The following is a 22,177-nucleotide window of genomic DNA, read 5'->3' as shown; positions in this document are numbered from 1 at the left end:
CAGCCAGCTGGACAGCACACAAGAGGAGGCCGGGGCTGAGAAAAGGAGGAGGGGAAGGTTCCTCCTCCTCCTCCTCTCTTTCTTCTCGTGAGGGAAACGTCCGAAGAGCGGACGCCACCGGGCGGACACGGACTCTGAACCGGGAGAGGAAGAAGAGAGGAAGAAGAGAAGAAGAGGGACACACACACGCTGCAAAAAAACACCGCTCGCACACAATAAGCCGGGTAATAAATCAATAATTTGTTGAACACGGGGAGAGCAACTTTTCTGATCTTCTTATTTCTGCATGAATCTTCTTCTTTCTCACTGAACCTCTGACTCCAGTTTTCACGGCCAGGACGCATCGAATGTGTGGAAAAGAACAAGTTTATTAACCTTTTGGAAACTGTGCGAAAATCCTCCCATTTTAATTCCCAGCATGCCCGTGCAGACAATCTTTTGGCATAAAATACCAACACAGTTTTTTTTTGACTGAAACTCCTTCCTAACAGGACAAGACTTTGTTTTATTGTGATTGTTGTCTCAGATTCTGATTCTTTAGGTCCTAATCTTTCCATAAAGGTGTCTTATTGACGCTCCAGGAGGCTTTTTTGGGGAATCTGGCTCATATCATGCTGGATGTTCATAGTTACCATCAAAATATATTTTAAAAGTGATTTTTTTTTTTGCAGATATACATTTTTTCCTCAAGACATTGCTGAACAAATACATACAATAAACACAAGTATTGGAATGAATTTGGGGTTCCTACGACTCAAACACAGAGAAAAGGAGCTCTGGAGACAACATTGGTTGAACAGTTTTTAACGGGTTAATAAAGAGCTGGATGTGAGGAAACAGGGAGTCCTTGGAGGTGTGGAAACGTACATTTAAGGACAGTTGATGCTTTCCGCTTGTGTCTCTCTGTAAGGTTTAAGTATCACTGATCAAATCTGTTCATTCACCTGTAAGAATCCCCACTGACGGAGTTATGAACTGAAGGATTCATGGATTCAAACAAATCTAAATCAAATGAATCAGTTGTATTCAACTTTGCGTGCACAGTGGCCACTCTGGGTCACCTGTTTAAATGTAGACGGAAAAGAATTTGCTGAACAAATACATACAATAAACACACGTATTGGATTTAATTTGGTGTTCTTACAACAACTCAAACAGGGAAAAGAGGTCTGGAGACAAAACTGGTCTGATTCTAATTCTGAAATAGCCAGTTTTTCTTTCATCCTACTTATTTCATGACCTTTTATTGACGCAATTCCAACTGTTCCATGAAATAACCCCCAACAACTGGACCCATTTGGAGGCGACGCTCCATCACAGATGGATCAAGTCGTGGCGATTGAAACGTCCACCTGCCCCCGTAGCCGACGGAGAGCGACGGCCGAACCTTGAGCCGCATCAGTGGATAACACATTATGACAACGTGGATAAGGAGTCGCTTACAATGCAATTACACACACACGAACACACACACACACACACACACACACGGCGTAAACACACAGGGCCCCCTGAGACTTTAATGGTAGCTGGGATCCATACTCCTCCGCGGCCCGCAGTAATAGGATTAGCAGCGGCTGTGGCGGGACGTGGCGGGCCGAGTCCAACGCTCCGTTTGACACCTTTTGTCCACGAGCCCCGAGACGCAGATCACAGCAATGGGATGAGGGACAAAGGCTTTTGAACATTGTGTTGTAACTACAAATATCCCCCGATGGGAGCGCGCCGAGCCCCCGGCTGCACGGCGGATCGGGGGGGAAAACATTTTGACGACTCAATTAATTTTTTCCGAGAGGAATCCTGCTTTTCATCCTGTTTCGCTGTTTACCAGAGAAGGAAAACAGTGGTCACTAGATGTGTTGAAGGAATTATGGGAATTCAGACTGTGGGAAATATGAATCCACAAACTCCAAGCAACTTCTCACAAGTCAAAGGTTATACATCAGTTGTATTGATTAAGTACATTTTCATCCCATAGCGTACCGTCTTTCTTAACACTTAAGTCCTTATGCTCGTGAAGGATTGATAGGAGAAAAAAATATATAAAATAACACAAGTATTGGAACTGATTTGGGTTCAGACGACCCCAATACGAGGTACAGACCCCAACTGGGGCACGACGGGTGGAAAACAGCTTATGTACTTAAATACAGCTAAAAAATACCATTTAATTTCTAATTTTCATGTTGTATTTCACAAGTATGTTCACAGTGGGTTTCACCCTCATGATAACTAATATTAAGTTAGACATAAAACAACATGCATTGTCTTTATTTAGGAAACAAAAGCGCCGTAACTGCATTTTAAATCCTCTTCTCTCGTAGCATCGAGAGCCGGCGGCGGCTCGTCCTCGGTTTTTGGGAAGCGACTATTGACATTGACATTCCCGACGATGGCGAAGGCGACACAGAGACGCTCTTGTCCCTCTCCCCTCCCAGTGCACCCTGGGAGAGCGACCAGAAGCAGTTTTTAACGAGCGAGGAGCCTGCCGACGCTTCCTGCCAAGAATCCTGAGAGTCGAGGTTCAAAGCGACCCGGCGGCTCACAAGCTAACGGCGAGGAACACGCGGCGCCACTCAGCACGCGAGGTTTGAGGTTTTATCCTGTGCATTTCTGAGGATGTACAGCCAACAGGTGGATGCAACAAGTCCTTCTGGGAAGAGGATGAGACTCAAGAGTCGAAAAGAGAGGAGGAAAAAGCTCCCAAAAAAATCAATCTAGAATTGTAGAGCTCTTCGTAATGAAATACCGCTAACATTAGCGTCTCGTTGGAGGTCGCCATTTTCTTTTGACTTCCCCTTACTTAAAATGTACTATCATATATATTTAGATATTCCATCTTTCCTTCTTCTTCTTCTTCTTCTTCTTCTTCTTCTTCTTCTTCTTCTTCTTCTTCTTCTTCTTCTTCTTCTTCTATATATATATTTTGTGTGTTTAGTTTATTCCATTTGGTGTCTGTAAAGTGTTGGGCGCTACTCTGACAACAAATGTCCCCTTGGGGATTAATAAACAATAAAGTATCTATCTATCTATCTATCTATCTATCTATCTATCTATCTATCTATCTGTCTATCTATCTATCTGTCTATCTATCTATCTATCTATCTATCTATCTATCTATCTATCTATCTATCTATCTATCTATCTCTCTGTCTATCTCAGTCAGAGTCGCTTACTTTAAAAAATTAACCAATGGTAAAAAATGTTTAGACGATGCAGAAAATATTCTTACAGTCTAAACACATACTGATCCTTTCCTTTGTGCAGAAAAGATTAATTTCAGTACATTTTCAGTCTGGTACTTCTGTCACATGTTGGTTTAGGACTATTACATAATACATGATGCATTTATCAGATGAACTGCAGTTCTCTGTTAGAACAAACACAACTTGATAAATGAACGTTTTCAGCTGATTCAGAATAGTTTAAATGTAAATATACACGTAGGTTTCTTTCACATGTGAAAACATTTGATGCTTCAACATCTCCTCATCATCATCACAGTCTTCAAACAGACACTAGACAGGAAATAGGACATATTTATTAGTGAGATGATAAAGAACATGCTGTATTTACAAAAATGAAACAACAACAGTGTATCAGCAGCAACAAGCGGCTCTGGTGGATTGTATTGTGTGGTCATCGCATCACGTCTCAACACATTGTGTGTGTAGGGCTCAACAACTCTCTCCCTCTTTCTCCCTCTCTGAAAGACTTGATGAATCGATACGAGCGATAAAAAAAGAAAGAAAAAGGAGGGAAATCGTCCGAGTGGCAGAGACGTCTGAATGAGAGCCGGCGGTCGGAAAGCATGACAATAGAAACCCTTCATCTTCCAGGCAAAAAACAGCTGTAATGAAGAAAAAACTGAAAAACCAGTGTGTGTGTGTGTGTGTGTGTGTGTGTGTGTGTGAGAAAAGCACGGGACAAAAAAAAGAGCGGTGCATGTAATTAAAGGACAAGGGCCGGCCCGGGGCCCCAGAGGGCGGCCCTCAGACGGCCCAGAGAAAGGTTTACCTTGAACTCCAATCGTCCCGTCTCTGGGGCGGGTTCAGGTATTGTAGCCGGGCCTGACAGGGTCAGGAGGGGAGACGGGGGTGAGGAGGGGGAGAGCGGGGGGGGGGACAGCCGGCCCCCGGGGTCATGGGGGGCCAGAGAATGTGGGGGAGGAGGGAGGGCAAGTCGGTATTGGCAGATTTTCATGGGGTGCAGATGCTCAATATGCAGATGTCTAATCGAATTGTGCGACGATGAATTGGTCCCCCCCACCTCCCCCCCCATCTGATTAGCATGAGGACAATCCCCCCCGGCAGCGGCTCGGGGGGTCAGCGGAGGTCCCCCCCCCCCCCCCCCCCGGACAAAATGAGCAGCCGGCTGCAGACGCCGCCCCCTGAGATCGTGTGAACTTGGAGTAGACTTCACCCGCTGACGGGATATTGATCGCTTCACATGTGTCGGTCTGTTTGTCTGTCTGCTGCGTCGGACATCTGCCGTCCCAGTGGCGAGTCTCAAAGTGTGACGTGGAAAATCAACAAAAACAACAAAACATGCATCGTGTTTTTTTTGGGGGGGGCGGGACACTTTTAGCACAAAGTTTCTGATTCAAAAAGCTTCAACGCCGACAGAACCGGACGAGGCCGAGCAGAGGGAACCGGCTGTGTGCTGGTTTAACATCCAGCATGAATGTTAACCTCCTGGAAACCAAGCGCGCTCATTTTAATACCCAGCATGCCCCATTCAGACAATCTTATGTGCATAAAATACGTAATTTTTTCCATTTTTGAACTGAACGAGACAGTTTTTTGACTGAAACTCCTTCCTACCAGACCAAGTCTTTGTTTTATTGTGATTTTTGTTGCAGATTTTGATTCTTTAGGTCCTAATCTTTCCAAAAAGGTGTCTTATTGACGCTCCAGGAGGCTTTTTTGGGGGAATCTGGCTCATATCATGCTGGATGTTCATAGTTACCATCAAAATATCTTTTAAAAGTGACTTTTTTTTTGCAGATATACTTTTTTCCCCAGGAATAAGTACAATATTTTGAGTATTTCAACTCAAGTGGCAGGAAAACAAAACGCCAAAACAAAGTACAAGTACCTCACATGTGTACATAAAGGGTAACTTGGCCCAAGTCCACTCTGCATTACTTGGAGAAAGATATTCACAAACTTCACTTCCACTTCGCCTGGACCGCAAAAATAATCAAGAAAGATCCCAAAATCATTGGTGAAATATGTATATAACTAAATTGTATATAGTATCCAAAACGTTTTAGTAAAAGTATGTTGTAAAAAAAGGTTATTGTGCTCTGCAGGTTCGTGCTCACTGCCCATAAACACCAGAGTTGTGTCGCTCTCTAGTGGCAACACGAGGAAATACACTGGCTAGGACCTGAACAGGAGAAACCTTCTTCTAGGGACCAAAACACACACAACCTTTACTTTTCAAACTATATGAAGGTACACAAACGTCTTGAACGCTCACGGGAGCAAGTAAAGGACTCCACGCAAATCATGTTGTGAGTGAAAATGTTCTTCAGGAAAGGCGTGAGGACAGAAAACCAGATCCAACAAGAAGGTCAACGTGTTATTTGACCCCGACGAGGCCGAGAAGAAGCCGCCTCTCACGTATGTTATCTCAAAAGAGCAATATTACACACTTCATTAAAACATTCTTGATATCAGTAACTTCCACAGCAATAAGCTCCTTTAAATTTGGGACATCTCATGTGCTCATTTGCCCTGAAGGTGGCGCCAGAGGAAAAAACAAATGGAGAGAGTGTGAAAAATAAGTTTCGTGCCAATCTTCCGATTAAAATGTGATATTTTCTCGTGTGCACGTGGACACGTGGCGGCTGCAGGAATGCTCAGAGGACCCAAAGAGAGAGGAAGACGTCATCAGGACCGAACAATTCACATTTACCCTCCCGAGTCCCTGCGAGCCTCAGATAAATGTGTAACCTCTTTAAGCATGAAGACCTGAAGACCTTTTTCTCTCATGCAGGACTACAGGGATCCCTGCACCCCTGTTCATCACGCCCTGTAATGATGCAACATTACATCGAGCAGGCGGACGAGAGGATGCTCTGTCAAACCAGCGGAATTAAAGCAGCATCCTCTCTCTCGTGGAAGCAGCCTTCAAAATAAAACAATTACCGAAGAGTCGCAAGCTTTTTGGAAGACAGTTCATGAGCTAAAAAAGGCATTTGCAATCAATTCAAACTATATTTTACTATATAAATGTTACACACAGTATGTATTCATAATGTGACTCGTGTTTGTGTAATCTCAGCACTGCTGGTGTGTAAATTATCTTTAACAGAACATGATGCTCATAACAGAAACTCCTATAACTGCTGTATTGTCCAGATGTGTCCTGTATTCTCTCGATTTCTACAACAGATGCACTTTGTGTGTCTCTTGCATTGTTGCTTTTTATTTCACTTCTGCAAAAAGAAAAAGGCCGTGGGCTTTTATTTTGAAGACACGGTCACTACTTCCGAAACAAACCTTGTATGTGTCTTGACATCAAAGCGGCCGCTTCATCCGAGAGACGCGACTGTTTCACTGCCAGAGCTCCGGAAAACTGCAGGAACGAGGTCAGTGAAGCGGCTCAGCGAGTGTGTGCGTGTGAGAGAGTGTGTGTGAGTGTGTGTGAGAGTGTGTGTGTTGTACGTCTGTCTCGTGTGTTAACGTTAGACTGAAATAGTGACTTTACACTCGGAACAGAGTGTTTCCAAAAGTATTCTACTTCATTAAAAGTACACACATGCACACAAGTGCGCGCACCCACATTCGGCGTATTCGTGAGAGCATCTCCCGTGCACGATACCGCGTTCACGCGCAGCACCGGTTACGCGGAGGCGCGCGCCGGGTAATGGTGGATGCCACCTGTCTGCCGTTATTATACGTAAAAAATATGAGCAGCTTTGTGTCTGCCGAGCAGAACAAAACCACGCGAGAATGTGCGGGATCTCTGCAGCCACGTGGTTTCACGTGTTTGGTCACACATGTTATAGCAGTTTAAATATGTAGTGAGAACACATAAAACATGTAGTGATCAGAATCATATTTGTATTTAATTGGTGTGTGCACATGCAAACAGTTTGATGTGCTTACAGATATAGAAATGAGAGCGAGGGATAGAGATAAAGTAAACAAATAAACCAGATAGTTATTTGCCAAAAGGGTCAAACGAATCATTCTGTCCTGGATGACCGGACGGAGATCACGCTGACACCATGACTTGTCCCGCTGTGGTCTGCTTCTCCTACTCTTTAGTGGCTGATTAGGACGATGGCGGTCTAGAAATCTGAAACTTTGGACACATGGTGTTCGTTTTCCACAAATATATATTTGAAAAAAAACAAAACAGGTAGTTCTTGGTTCTGGACTACATTTAGTTTGTACGGCATGATGTTTAACATTTCACATTATAAACCTCTGTTTTCTCCTCTTCCACAGCTGTGAGATGTGTGGGATCTGGGCTTTGTTTGGCAGCGATGAGTGTCTGTCGGCGCAGTGCACCAGCGCCATGCGCATCGCCCACAGGGGCCCCGACGCCTTCCGCTTCGAGAACGTCAACGGCTTCACCAACTGCTGCTTCGGCTTCCACCGGCTGGCCATCGTGGACCAGCTGTACGGCATGCAGCCCCTGCGCATCAAGAAGTTCCCTTTCCTGTGGCTCTGCTACAACGGAGAGATCTACAACCATCACACGGTGAGACGCGGCGGGCGGGCGGGCGGCGGGGAGGATACGGGGACATCTGGTGGCGAGGCTTCAGATCGCGACTCACTGAAGCTCCTGAAGCTTCTGCAGGAACATGGCGGACCCAGAGAAAAGAAGCCGCTCCCGCTGCGGCTATAAACGGCTAAGCTAACAAAAATGCCCCGTCTCTCCCACCACAGTGAGCGACGGGCTAACGAGCTAACGCGCAACGAGCTAACGCTCCCACAAGAATTTGTGGCTACGCTGTTTTTGTGCTCAGTGCCACAGTTAATGCTGATTTTATAACTTCAGATTTTATTGATATAGTGGCAGATTTTCCTTTTTTACACTCTCCAATGAACAAACTGTGACGGAAACACCGATCTTTAGCATTTCTGTCCTGCAATATCTTGCATCTACACAGATTATTACCTGTGGTAATATGTGTAGCTACTATCGGCCCATGTTGTCCCGTCGGCTGGACTCTGCAGAACACTTGAGACTGAAGACACGACACTAATCGTGACACACGGCCACCGAAGAAATACAATAAATTAAATGCATTTAATTCGTCACTTCTGGTGTGAACCAGTGAACAGTGTGCAGCTGTAAATGGTGTCTCTCAGTGTGTTAAAACATGGCTGCAATGACGCGTCTAAAATAACCCGTTCTCTTTCCAGCTGAGCAAGCAGTTTGACTTCGATCACCAGACCAAAGTGGACGGCGAGGTCCTGCTCCACCTGTACGCCCGCTTCGGCGTCCAGAAGATGGCCTCCCTCCTGGACGGGGTCTTCGCCTTCATCCTGCTGGACACGGCCAACAGAAAAGTCTTCCTGGGAAGAGACACGTACGGGGTCCGCCCGTTGTTCAAGTTCCTCACGGACGACGGCTTTCTGGCCGTCTGCTCCGAGGCCAAAGGTAACTGAACGGTTTGTTTGCAGCCTTTTGAATCTGGATCTCTCGCGCTCTGCTTGTTTTACGGCCTCCTTTTGTGCTCCACTCGTTTGTTATTCCGGTCACAGGACTCACGGACATCACCCGGGCGGCCCCCGCCAGCATCGCCGCCCTCCTCCCCGGGCACTTCGAGGCCTTCGATCTGAAGCCGAACGGGAAGGTTCAGTCCGTTCAGATGGAGCCGTTTCACTGCTGCACGGAGGAGCCCGCCCACGCCGTCTACGACGCCGTGGAGGGGCTGCCGACAGGTATGCAACCGGCCGAGAGTGTGTGTCTGTGTGTGTTCACTCTTTCGGTCATTGCGTTTTGAATCCCGCTGACGTCTCCCTGCAGGTTCTGACGTGGAAACGGTGAAAGGCAACGTCAGAGCGCTGTTTGAGAACTCTGTGAGGAAACGCCTCATGGCTCAGAGGAGAATCGGCTGTCTCCTGTCAGGTAACGTCACATGAAATGACATCGCACACGCGATGTGAAGGTAAGTCTTACACCCTCGCTCGTGGTGAAGACCCTCGCTCGTGGTGAAGACCCTCGCTCGTGGTGAAGACCCTCGCTCGTGTCGTCTCTTCTTCAGGCGGTCTGGACTCCAGCTTGGTCGCCGCTACGCTGGTGAAGCTGGCTAAGGAGGAGAAGCTGCAGTATCCCATCCAGACCTTCTCCATCGGGTCGGAGGACAGTCCGGACGTCTTGGCCGCTCGAAAGGTCGGTTCTGCCGATGGAAGGCCGTCGCCATGTTGAGAGCCATGTGGAGGCAATGATATTTGTCACATTGAGCACCGCTCATAAGATAAAAAAGGGAGATGACTCAGTTTCTGATGGCTTGCTTGGTCCTCGTCTTGAACAGAGGAAAGCGTCCGTGTGTCATTGGTCAGTTTGTGGTTTGCTCGTCAGGTCGCCGCTCACATCGGCAGCGAGCACCACGAGGTGAACTTCACGGCGGAGGAAGGCATCCAAGCTGTCGAGGAAGTCATCTATCACCTGGAGACCTATGACATCACCACCGTGCGCGCCTCTGTTGGTGAGCGCTGTTGTGTGTGTGTGTGTGTGTGTGTGTGTGTGTGTATATATCAGTGGCTGTGCATTTTCTACATGGGCCTTTATATATTAATATATATATATATAGTCATTATTTTATTATTTAAAAAAATATATATTTTATTATTAAACTTATATATTTATATTATTAAAAAATATGTTTTTTTAATTTAAATACAATATATATTTTATGTAAAAAATATTTACATTAAAAGAAATACATATATTTCATATGTATATACATATATATAAAAGTATATATAAACATATACTTTTTTATGTAAAAAAATATGTCTATATATTTTTATACATATATATTTTTATTATAAATATTTTGTGTATATTAATTGTTCGACTGTAATCTTGTAGAATCTTTTTCATATTTCCTGTTTTGACGGCAGTGAAATGGATTTTAAAACGTGATTTATAACTTAGTTTAACCTCCAACAGCTCTTAGTGTTCATAGTTTAGTTTTTTTTTGTGGATATTAAATCAGATTTCGCTGAATGTGGAATTTCTCTTCTGTCTGTGTTGTCTACTAAATGTCTGACTGTTGAGTGTTTGGGTTGAAACACATTTTAATGTTAAAATAAGTAATGCCACTAATGAGGCGACTAATCTTGGTCTCTGATATTTGTGACATTCTGCATAAACTACCTTTTTAAAGTCACTTATGTTTATGAAAGATGAACATTGTCCCCAGTGGATTCATCTCCATGACGGCCTCTGCAGCCGTTCACCTCTTTGCTTCCACATCTCTGAACGCCTCACACTTTCTGCTGACTCATGCCACAAAAACAGCATCGCTGCATTCCTTTTCTTCCTGATCGGCCGCTTTGAATCCAGAGAGATTAGTGGAACGAGGAAAGAGTTCAGCGGAGGCAACGCGCATGAGCCCTTCAGAGGCCTCCAGCTCAAACACCAGCAAACAAAGATGGAGGAACCTGCATTTCCTCTAAAGATGGGACCATTTTTAATGCGTTCATTTGTTATTCCAACAGTTAAAGTCGGCGTCGCTCCGCGCCGTTATTTATGGTTCCATTCCGGAGCAGACAGATGCTGCACGGGAGAGAAACATCTGTCAGTCGCGTGAGTCTCGCGCTTCATCGATCATCAGCCGCTCGCATCGTCCCTCAGACGTCTCTCACGCGCGATGCTTCATCGTTAGATCTGCGGCGCGTCGTTGGCACGAGGAGGACGGCTTCACGACTCGATCCAGGGAGTTCATCTTGTGATCTGTCGACGCGGCTTAGCTCCTCTTCCTGTCTCCTTTAGGGATGTACCTGATCTCCAAGTACATCAAGGAGAAGTCGGACAGTGTGGTGATCTTCTCTGGAGAGGGCGCCGATGAGCTGACTCAGGGATACCTTTACTTCCACAAGGCGAGTCCCTGCTGCTCTTTCTTCTCCTTTTTTGTTGTTGCAGGATAGGAGGAAACTTCAGCCTCACAACATTATCAGAATCCTCCAAACGCTTTCATGAAGACCTCTAAGTTGTGCGAGCAGCGCTGACGTTGTCGAGTTCCTCCTCAGGCGCCAACTCCCAAAGCGGCGGCGGAGGACAGCGTCCGGCTGCTGAAGGAGCTCTACCTGTTCGACGTCCTGCGCGCCGACCGCACCACTGCTGCCCACGGGTAACACACACACACACACACACCCACACACACACACACACATCTTTGCCGACTCAAACATCTGTAAACTGTTAATTGATCGTTTAGACGTTTGCTCGTTAGTTTCCTGTCGATCACAAACAGTTTAATTGGTAGTTTACTTTCTGCTGTTGGCTGTTTTTTGTTCTCGTACGTCTGCAAGTCGATTAATTGGGCAGAAAACCCGACGACATGATGGACGGACGTGTAAGAAATGGCAGTAATTTAATATTAGTGCGACAGACTTTTTATGATGAATGTCATTTTTACCGCCTTAACAGAAGGCCTTAAAGCGCTTCTTTTTTTTTTTTTAAATATCTCATCTTTAAATCATTCATGAGAGCGTTCAACAATGAATCACACTTTGCAATTAAGGGGCAGAATGTGATTAATGCTCCCTCTTTGAATATCTGCAGTTATGATATTCATCCAAGCCAATCAGGTGATACTGATGCTCAGTAAGTTTCTGAATGAAATGAAAGCACCGCGGTGATGAACGCTGGTCCTGATGGAGCCGTTGATCATCTGACGCGCCGCCTCGAGTTCATCTTCATGAATGATTTGGTCATGAAATGTCGTCTTGTATTCGTCGCCTCAGGCTGGAGCTCAGAGTGCCGTTCCTGGACCACAGGTTCACCGCGTACTACCTCTCGCTGCCCGAGGAGATGCGGACTCCCAAGGTGTGTGTCTGTCTGTGTGTGTGTGTGTGTGTGTGGCGTCACAGCGTGGTGATAACAGCGTGCTCCTGTCCCCCCCGCAGCACGGCGTGGAGAAGCATCTCCTCAGAGACGCCTTCAAGGACCTCAACTTGATCCCGGATGAGATCCTGTGGCGGCGCAAAGAGGCCTTCAGCGACGGCATGATGTCGGAGAGGAAGTCGTGGTACGTCTGCCTGCAGGAGCACCTGGAGTCCCTGGTGAGCCTTACCTCCACATCGAGGTTCACGTCAGAGGTTTATTTGAGCAAAGACACGAGAATACAAACCGGTTCTTCATGAAACATCTACATAAAGGTGTATAGAGGTTAATTTCCTGCAGCATCACTGCAGTGTTTTAGTGGTACGTTGTGTTTGATCATAGTAGAAAACCCTTTTTTTAAACTTGAAAGCCCTTTTTAAAAACCCTTGGAAACTCTTGGAAACTCGTAAAAACCATTGAAACCCCTTGAAAGCCGTTTGTAATCCTTTTAAACAAAACTTAAAAACCATTTAAAACCCTAAAAAGAACTTGAAAACCCTTTAAATCATTTTTTTTAAACAGGAAAACTCTTGGAAACTGTTAAAAAAACATTGAAAACTCTTAGAAATATTTAAAAAAAACTTTAGAACCCTTTTTTCAAACTTGAAACCCTTGAAAGCCCTTAAAAGAAGCGTGAGAGAAGCTATAAAACCGTTCTTCCTTTGAGCTCGTTGAGGATCTGGATTCGTGGGTTCATTAAACTCTCAAAATGACCAGAAAAGAGAACTTTCATGTGAAACTCTTCAGTCTGTTCTTGATCTTAAAAATGAAGGATATTATATGCGAGAATATGCAAAGAAACTGAGCATGTGTGGGCGACCCCCCCCCAACCTTTAGAGCGGTGTGTTCATGTCCTCATCAGGAGGAAGTAGGACACAGGACTCAGGAAGCAGGACTCACCTGCTCTCCTCTGTCCTCGTCTCTCAGGTGAACGAGGACCAGATGGAGAAAGCTCCCAGGACGTTCCCCCACAACCCGCCGCGCAGCAAGGAGGCCCACTACTTCCGGCAGGTGTTCGAGCGGCGCTTCCCGGGCCGGGCCGAGTGGCTGTCGCACTACTGGATGCCGCGCTGGACCGACGCCAGCGACCCGTCGGCCCGAACGCTGGACATCTACAAGCCCGACAAAGAGCAGTGAACCCGCCAGAGCGGCTGCTGGAGGCTGATCTCAGAGACGTCGTGTTTAGCGCCGCCGTCACACAACTTCAGGAGCATCACGTCGGGATTTGACGTGTAACTTCATCCATTGTTACAGTCTGCTAATAGAACAATGGAGCGGCAGCAGCGCGTGTGAAAGATGGTATTACTAATAAATAAACATGTATATGCATATCAGTATGTGATATCTAGCTAATACTGTCAAAGGCACAACTAGCCCTGGTTAGCTAGCGAGGTAAACGTGTGTGTGTGTGTGATGGAGGGAGGACATTTGTGTGACTGTTTATTGTCTTTACTGAAATAATCATTTACCTAACCGTGAGGGAAGTGAACAATTTAATCCCAGAGGGCTTTAAACGCACCGCCCGGCCTTTTGTGTGAGTGTTGTAGGCGCGAGAGCGGCCGACAGGAAGTGGACACGGTGACGCCGGACAGTGTGACGCACATCCTGCTTCTCAACAGTTTGTTTCCAGGCGGTTGTGTTCTTATTCTTCATGTTGTCGTCTCTGTCGTGTCGCTGCTGCTGAAATAAAACCGACCTCTGGCGTCGCATCCCTCGTGTCGTACTTCTGTCGGCCACCGGGGGGCGCCCTCACACTCACCTCTGAACTCTCAAGGAATTCACACCGAAAATTGAACCGGTAAAGAAAATCATTTTAATATTTGTTGAACCGCCACACACACACACACACAGGTACATCCCGCCACATCACACACCAACGTGTCCAGCTGGAGAACTTCTAGAAGAACCTTTTCCCCCGGTGTGTTTAACATTTAGAGAACAACGGGTTGCAGTTAAAACAGTGATGAGGCTCGACGCTGCCGTGTTCAGCATCGCCGTGCTCTGATGGGCCACAACAACATCTAGTGTTTAGCAGCAGATGGTGAACACAACGCTCACAGAAACCACTAACACCGACAACGAGGCTCCTCCTCCTGCGGGGGGGATAAGGAGGGGGGCGGGGCTACAGCACGACGTCACTACAATGTGGAGACAGAATCATATTTATTTATTGGACTAAAAGGAAACCAGCGGCGCGAGGAGGAGGAACGGCTCCACGAGGTGGGGGCCGATGAAGAGGGGGCCGATGAAGAGGAGGCCGATGAAGAGGAGGCCGATGAAGAGGAGGCCGCTCAGCGCCGCTGGTCGTATATTGTGCTCCACTCGTACGAGCCTGCAGAGGAAGGAAAGCCCGTCAGCGTCACGAGCTTCTGTTTCCCTCTCTGTTGCTTCACAGTAAAGTGTGTGTGTGTGTGTGTGTGTGTGTGTGTGTGTGTGTGTGTGTGTGTGTGTGTGTGTGTGTGTGTGTACTTACCTGGCTCCTCTTGACTCCTTTTCCCCATCAGCCCAACGAAAGAGTTGACTTTATGCCCTTCAAAGTAAAAGCACTTGATTAGAAGCCTTTCTGTGTTCTAACCGTCAGCTTTCAGTTTAACGTTATAAAAACTTCGAGGTCATAAAGTTCTTCTAGTTCACGCTGAAGGAAGTCAGAAGGTTTCTCATCATTTTATCTTATTGGCTTTTAAACATGTTTCGGTCTCCAGTGGATCGTTCCCTCCGTGATGTGAGTTCACGCTGTCGGGATGAATTCTGATGGAAATACGACGACTTTAATTTGAGTCATCTCGTTTGTTTTTTTTAAAACACCCAGAATGCATTTGGTCCTTTAGTCCGATGGTTGTGAACCTCGGCCTCCAGATTATAAACCCCGGGTTGAGTGTATTATAAAGCAGCCATGTGTGACCTTGAGTGACCTTGTGGTCTCCTGGTTTGCATCACACGAGGACTAAAGGAGCGTTTTAACTTTTGAGAAGTGAAAAATGAAGTCTGCTTTTTCTCAACGATGCTATTTAAAAAAAAAATCTATCCCTTATTTTTGTTTGTTTTTCACTAAAAAGGACGTTGACTAAAGACGCGCGTCTCTCTGATGCAGTGAAACATCCCTTCGTGTCTTTTGTGAGTGTTTTTCATGTAGATGATAATCGTGGTGGATCTCAGAGCTCTGGATCGACATCGTCCTCCTGTCGGGTCTCCAGTGATGTGAAAGTGACGGACAGCTGCGGCGCCGGCTGAATGGGGCTCCTGTCAATCACAGTAATGGACTGTAATGTGATCAGGGGAGGGAGGGGGAGTGAGGGGTGGATGGGTGGGGGAGGGGGGGTGTATTGGATCGGAGGTGTGCTATAAATTTATTGAGAGCCCCTGAGGGAATATTGGACATTACACACATCAATATCTGCATTAGACTGATGAGTTAGCAGTGGATCTATAAACAGCCCCCCCCCCCCCCCTCTCTCTGGGACGTCCTTGGGGCTCTCCTCCCTAATGATGAGCGACTTCCATGAGAGGAAGCAATGCTCACTTTACTGCACTGTGCACAGAGGGAGAGACTAATCCAGACAACAAAGACAAGAGAAAATCCCCTCTTCCTCCTCCTCCTCTTCCTCCTCCTCTTTATCTCGCCCCTCTTTGACTCTGGACCGCCGTCCGGCCTTCAAAAACAATCCTCTGTGGTGGTTTGCTCACTTAATTAAAACTCCCTCCGTTCAGCCCACTCGCTCTCAGCCGCTGACAGAAACCTAGAAATTCAATTTGTACGACTGCGGCTGAAAATATGAAAGACTTGTTGCTGTTTTACCGTAACGTGTTTCCACTATTTCAGCTTTTTGGAAGTCTGCACATGAAACCTAAAGGTACATATACACACATATACATATATATATATATATATATATATATATATATATATATATATATATATATATATATATATATATATATATGTCATATACATATATATATATATGTATATATATATATATGACACCTGTTGGCTCGATGTCTGTTTTTTTTTTGCTTCCACTGCTGTAATAAAAATGTAAATATGTGAAAAAAAGGTTCATCTGACTTTGAAGAAGCACTAAGATCTCCTTTTTTTTAAAGCCACTTAATTGAAATATGAAATATTAAAGGAGTTTGTGTTTTTTGTGACTCAGTATTTCTAAAATTGCCGCCCGGTGTTTTCCTGACCCATAAAATCCTTCAGCGTATGTGAAGAAGATGAAGACGAGGAGCTTCCTCCTTCCTGACCTCGAGAAGCAGATGAAGACGGCTGAAGGCCGGATACTTACTCTTACGGGTGATCTGTGCGTTGGCTGTGGAGGAGAGAGAGAGAGAGGTAACTCAAACAGGTCTCACAGGGAGAGAGAGAGAGAGAGAGAGAGAGAGAGAGAGAGAGAGAGAGAGAGAGAGAGAGAGAGAGAGAGAGAGAGAGTCGTACCCATGGAGCGTTTCCCCATCAGCCCGATGAACTGGTGCGGCCGCGGCTTTCTCGTCATCCTCAGGAGGATTTCTCTGAAGGGGTCATGAAGCCAGCCGTCCTGAGGAAGAGGAGGAAGAGGAAGAGGAGGAGGAGGAAAAAGAAGAAGGAGAAGATACAGCTCAATGAGCGAGACACCAGCAGGAGCGAGTAGTTTTACTGCGTACTTCATGTGGGACACATTTTGAGGACAAAAAAAAAGGAGTTTTTATCTGGTCAGTTATTAAATTGCCAACTGTTCCTGAATGCATCTAAATATGACATCATATAAGGATATCTACATATATGTATATGTGACCCCCCCCCCCCCCACCCGCCCCCTCCACAAACACACACACACACACCACACACACTCATAAGCCCCTCTATAATAATCCATAACCGGCTGGAGATCTTCCATGAAGTGTTTCAGGATGTGGGTCGGGCTCGAGGAGCCGGGGCCCTTAATGTCACGTTCAGGGGCCGTGATTTAGAGCTCCCCGGCCCCGTGGTGCGTTCAGGCTGCTGATGGAGCCGCTTGGCCCGTCGCCAGCTCGCAAAGTCAAACACAAGAGCTCACAGAAGCACTTAAGCATGATTTCATTTGTGGAAAAAAAAGACGTCTCCATCTGCATGATGGATGCTGTGATTATGAAATATCTAATGTCTAATATACACATATAAGAACAAATAATACATCGTATTTATTATGTCTTAAAGATGGTTTCATCTGGTCTGAACACATTTTATTAATATAAATATGCATTTGAAGCAACTCCTTTTGGAATATGAATGAATGAGCACAAGAAGAGTGACACAGCTGTCATCATCATATTCATATAGTCTACTCAACATGATGGAGAGAGAGAGAGAGAGAGAGAGAGAGAGAGAGAGAGAGAGAGAGAGAGAGAGAGAGAGAGAGGGAGAGAGAGAGAGAGAGAGAGAGAGAGAGAGAGAGAGAGAGAGAGAGAGAGAGAGAGAGAGAGCAAAGAATGAGTAAAAGATGACAAAAACACATTTTTAAAAGCCTAAAATAGAACACACACCTCTAGTAATCTGTAATCTGTCACTTATTCTTAACAAATTGCGCACCTGTAATAGTTTGATGCTGGATCCTCAGATCTTTCACGCACGCACACACACACACACACACACACACACACACACACACACACACACACACACACACACACACACCTGCACGTCGTTGCTGCTCGTCCAGTAGTCCGCTTCTTCTTTCGGGTCCTTTTCCTCGCAGATCACCTGACAGACGGCGAGCAGCGCCACGAGCGCGGGAACCACCGCGAGCCTCATCACTGCACACACACCCTCACACACCCTCACACACACACGCTCACACACACACGAGGATGTGTTGCTGCTGAAGAGAAGTGCAACTTCACCACAACTACCAGCAACAGAAGGAGTGATGGTTGGAGGCTTTGAGCCGCAGCTGCTGAGCTTCTTTTCCCAAAAACAAGAAGAACAAAAAGAGCTCAACAGTAGTCCATAGCGCGCGTGCGTGCGGTGCCGGGATCCCCCCAAACAGAAAAGCTCTGCGCGCGCTCAGACCTGCAGCAACAGCACCTTCAGCCTCGCGCGCTCTCCTTGTCCTGAGAGCCTCGCACGCGCCTCTCTCTCTCTTTATAGGGAGGAGAAGACCCCCCCCCCCCCTCCCTCCCTCACGGTCACGAGGAAGTTACGGGAGGAGGAGAAGCCCTGTATGGCACGAGCTGCAACACCCCGCGTGCGTCACTGGTCGGTCCGCACCTTGAAGTCTGATGTGAGCAGATTTTATTCAATATTCATAAAGTCATGCAGCAGCTCTGTGAGACCTCATCACTCTGAGGGTCACTGCATGAGAGGCCTCATGGAAAAATGTGTGATTTGTAACTCTGGGCGCTACGAAATAAACTGTGATTGAATTCCAGCTGTGAGTCTTCTAGGATGGAGGAGACGAGCAAAGAGAAGGACGCTCAACGTTGTAGTCGCCTTTGTGCTCTGGCCTCACTCTGATTCATTTCACTTAAGGCAAAGTCAAAGTGTCGACTCCAGACAGGTTCATGTAAAGCCTGCTGGAGGTCAACAGGTCCATGTGAAGCCTGCTGGAGGTCAACAGGTCCATGTGAAGCCTGCTGGAGGTCAACGGGTCCATGTGAAGCCTGCTGGAGGTCAACAGGTCCATGTGAAGCCTGCTGGAGGTCAACAGGTCCATGTGAAGCCTGCTGGAGGTCAACAGGTCCATGTGAAGCCTGCTGGAGGTCAACAGGTCCACGTGAAGCCTGCTGGAGGTCAACAGGCCCACGTGAAGCCTGCTGGAGGTCAACAGGTCCATGTGGAGCCTGCTGGAGGTCAACAGGTCCATGTGGAGCCTGCTGGAGGTCAACAGGTCCATGTGGAGCCTGCTGGAGGTCAACAGGCCCATGTGGAGCCTGCTGGAGGTCAACAGGTCCATGTGAAGCCTGCTGGAGGTCAACAGGCCCATGTGAAGCCTGCTGGAGGTCAACAGGCCCATGTGAAGCCTGCTGGAGGTCAACAGGTCCATGTGAAGCCCGCTGGAGGTCAACAGGCCCATGTGAAGCCTGCTGGAGGTCAACAGGCCCATGTGAAGCCTGCTGGAGGTCAACAGGCCCATGTGAAGCCTGCTGGAGGTCAACAGGTCCATGTGAAGCCTGCTGGAGGTCAACAGGCCCATGTGAAGCCTGCTGGAGGTCAACAGGCCCATGTGAAGCCTGCTGGAGGTCAACAGGAGGTCAAATCAAATAAAAAAGGCTTTCAAATCCAACTTAAAAGGAACAGAAAACTTTTTTTAAACGTTTTTTAATGTATTTTCAATTATGTTAAGTGCAGATTTTACATGATTAGAAATTACTGCGAAATGTAAAAACACACAGTATTTGTTTCCTTTTATATTGACTTTGGCGACACACACACACACACACACACACACACACACACACACACACACACACACCCCCGGCGTCTCATCCATTATGTAATGCTGTCTGTGCTCAAAGAAGAGGCCGTTTACAGGCAGAAGGCCGTGTGACCCGGCGGCGACACTGATTTCCATCAGAAAGCGCGTTTCAGAGGCCGGGCGCTGGAGAGCAGCGCTCTGCCGCATCGAGTCCAGCGTCCACGCACCTCAACGAGTGCTTGATTCGCCCGAGTGCCTTTATATTATTAATAATGAGTTCATTTTATTTACCCATGTGTTATTGGCAAATGCAAATGTTTCCCCCCGGTGGGGGGGCGGACCTCCAGGACGCGATATCACTCCACCTCCACTGGAGTGTTTCTGAAGGACGCTTTGCATTGACTGGCTCTGTTTCACCTTGATGTTCTGTACATTTTGTTTTTAATATCTCAGCTAACTCAGAGAGCCATTAATCATATTTATCTTTCTAAATTCCCGCCTCGTGGGAGCAGCGACGTGCAGCAGTCCTGTGGACGGGTTTACACGGATATACGTTCACTTATCCCTCCAGCGGGAGCTCTGAGCTCTGCACTGGACAATTTAATCATCGCTCACAACTGTGACAGCTCATCCAATTAACAGACGGAAGAGGGAGGTGAGGAGAGAGAGAACGAGAGAGAACGAGAGAGAGAGAGAGAGAGAGAGAGAGAGAGAGAGAGAGAGAGAGAGAGAGAGAGAGAGAGAGAGAGATAGAGAGAGAGAGAGAGGTGATGGAGCTGTTGGAACCATGGGAGGAAGTTACCACAGAGAGGTGATTTAACCTTTTGGAAACCATGCGTGAAAATCCTCTTGCAGCCATTTTAATACCCAGCATGCCCCATCCAGACAATCTTTTGGCTTAAAATACGTAATTTTTCCATTTTTGAAACGAGCGACGCAGTTTTTTGACTGAAACTTCTTCCTAACAGGACAAGACTTTGTTTTATTGTGATTTTTGTCTCAGATTCTGATTCTTTAGGTCCTAATCTTTCCAAAAAGGTGTCTTATTGACGCTCCAGGAGGCTTTTTTGGGGAATCTGGCTCATATCATGCTGGATGTTCATAGTTACCATCAAAATATCTTTTTAAAGTGTTTTTTTTTTTGCAGATATACATTTTTTTCACAAGACTTTGCTGAACAAATACATACAATAAACACAAGTATTGGAATTAATTTGGGGTTCCTACAACGACTCAAACAGGGAAAAAGAGGTCTGCAGACAACAATGGTTCCACAGTTTTTAACGGGTTAAGAAGGAAGAAGCAGGAGGTGAAGAGAGTAAAGAGACACACAGATGAACAGATACGCCGACAAATAAAGTTGTTCAAGTACTTCCAAAGTATGTCGTTAGCGTGGAGCCGCGCGTTTATTCTATCAACTTTCAAAGTTGTGGAAACCGTCGCTGCATGTGTGTTGCAGCAGTAAACACACACACTGGTGTTGGACTCTCTCATTACGACGTCCTTGAAGCATCTTCTTGGCAGCAAACTGTCTATAGTTCCATGTTGATGACATTTTGATTGAAACATGAAATATCTTTGTGAAGACCACAGTTCATTAAACAGAACATTATGACTTTGGAGAATTACATTCACAGTAACTAATAACATAACTTCCTTTCAACCAACAACAAACCAAACATCCAACACGTTGACGTTGTAACCGCATTACAGGTTGAAAAGATGGAGAAAAAATAGGCCTTAAACTTTTATGTGCAAATTTCAGTTGCTCAAAAAGGTGAAGGAATAAAAACACATTTTGGCGAGTGCAACAATTTATCTTGAATAGATTCAAAAAACTCAAATCAAACTGTCAAAGTCTGACAGATCTTCCATTACTCAGTGAACAATGCAAATAATACTGTCTGTTAAACAATAAAGACATTACTTATTGTGTTTGGAGTTGACCCCCTCTACATCTAGACGATGGATACTTGTGGGAAGGTGACGGATGTGATGGAAATATTAATAACTGTCAGAGCTCAGGAAGAAACAAACCTCACCAAAGATCGCTAAGTATCAGAAAACATGTTTTTGAGTGCGAGCCAAAGACTTTCTTTCCATTAACTGCTTATGACAAACATAATCATTTCCTATTGTGCGATAAAAAAGGGAGGAGAAGAAGATGATGAGATTAATTATGAAATAATACGGTAACTGAGGGCAGTAACCATGCCCCTGCAGCTTTGTGCTTTGTAAAGCTAAAGTCACAATTAAATCGGAGTGCACATTCATACACGTCCGTCTGTTTTCTGCCACTGATCTGGGTGCAGGTCACAGAGGCATCGGACCAGTAAGATAAGTGCTGCGGCAGTGTGATGACGTAGTATAAAGACTGGAAAGGAACCTCCATAGAGAAGCTGGAGGGTCAAACAGACACGGGAACATCATCCTGGATGCTGCTGTTTGTGTCCCGTGTGAAAAGGACTCCTCATCCCATGAGGAAGACGTTCAAAATACACAATATTCTTTCCATATAGTCACGAATCATTCATATTTACACCAGTTCAAGCCCTCGCAGCCTCTCACACGCAACCAGTAAGCGGTTCCAGAGGGTTCAGGGTTCAAAGGTTTAGGGCGGGACATTGGGATCGGGCCAAAGTCTCCTTTTGTGGTCGGGCGTGGGGAGCCAATCAGAGAGCACAGGAACTGCTTAGTACCAATAGAGGGTGAGGGTTAGAGGT

General features: G+C 46.1%; 2 protein-coding genes across 2 annotated transcripts; one reads left to right on the top strand and one right to left on the bottom strand.

Moving 5' to 3' along the window:
* Positions 1 to 6,514: 6,514 nt before the first annotated feature.
* On the top strand, positions 6,515 to 13,779 carry asns (asparagine synthetase). The gene is made up of 12 exons (XM_068576124.1): positions 6,515 to 6,598; positions 7,464 to 7,719; positions 8,388 to 8,625; positions 8,730 to 8,909; positions 8,995 to 9,096; positions 9,233 to 9,360; positions 9,550 to 9,676; positions 10,969 to 11,075; positions 11,226 to 11,326; positions 11,943 to 12,024; positions 12,105 to 12,260; positions 13,009 to 13,779. The coding sequence occupies exons 2-12, from the start codon at positions 7,471 to 7,473 to the stop codon at positions 13,216 to 13,218; spliced, it is 1,680 nt and encodes a 559-aa protein (XP_068432225.1). The 5' UTR covers positions 6,515 to 6,598; positions 7,464 to 7,470; the 3' UTR covers positions 13,219 to 13,779.
* A 96-nt stretch (positions 13,780 to 13,875) lies between these two features.
* Positions 13,876 to 18,142, bottom strand: tac1 (tachykinin precursor 1). The gene is made up of 5 exons (XM_068576125.1): positions 17,735 to 18,142; positions 16,520 to 16,619; positions 16,371 to 16,394; positions 14,555 to 14,611; positions 13,876 to 14,413 (listed from the first exon to the last, which is right to left on the bottom strand). The coding sequence occupies exons 1-5, from the start codon at positions 17,849 to 17,851 to the stop codon at positions 14,373 to 14,375; spliced, it is 339 nt and encodes a 112-aa protein (XP_068432226.1). The 5' UTR covers positions 17,852 to 18,142; the 3' UTR covers positions 13,876 to 14,372.
* Between the last annotated feature and the right edge of the window lie 4,035 nt (positions 18,143 to 22,177).

The sequence above is a fragment of the Clinocottus analis genome, unplaced genomic scaffold, assembly GCF_023055335.1.
Source record: "Clinocottus analis isolate CAN_PGR_092001 unplaced genomic scaffold, fCliAna1.0.p SCAF_14, whole genome shotgun sequence".
Classification (NCBI taxonomy): Eukaryota; Metazoa; Chordata; class Actinopteri; order Perciformes; family Cottidae; genus Clinocottus; species Clinocottus analis.
This window is presented reverse-complemented; position numbering and strand designations above follow the sequence as displayed.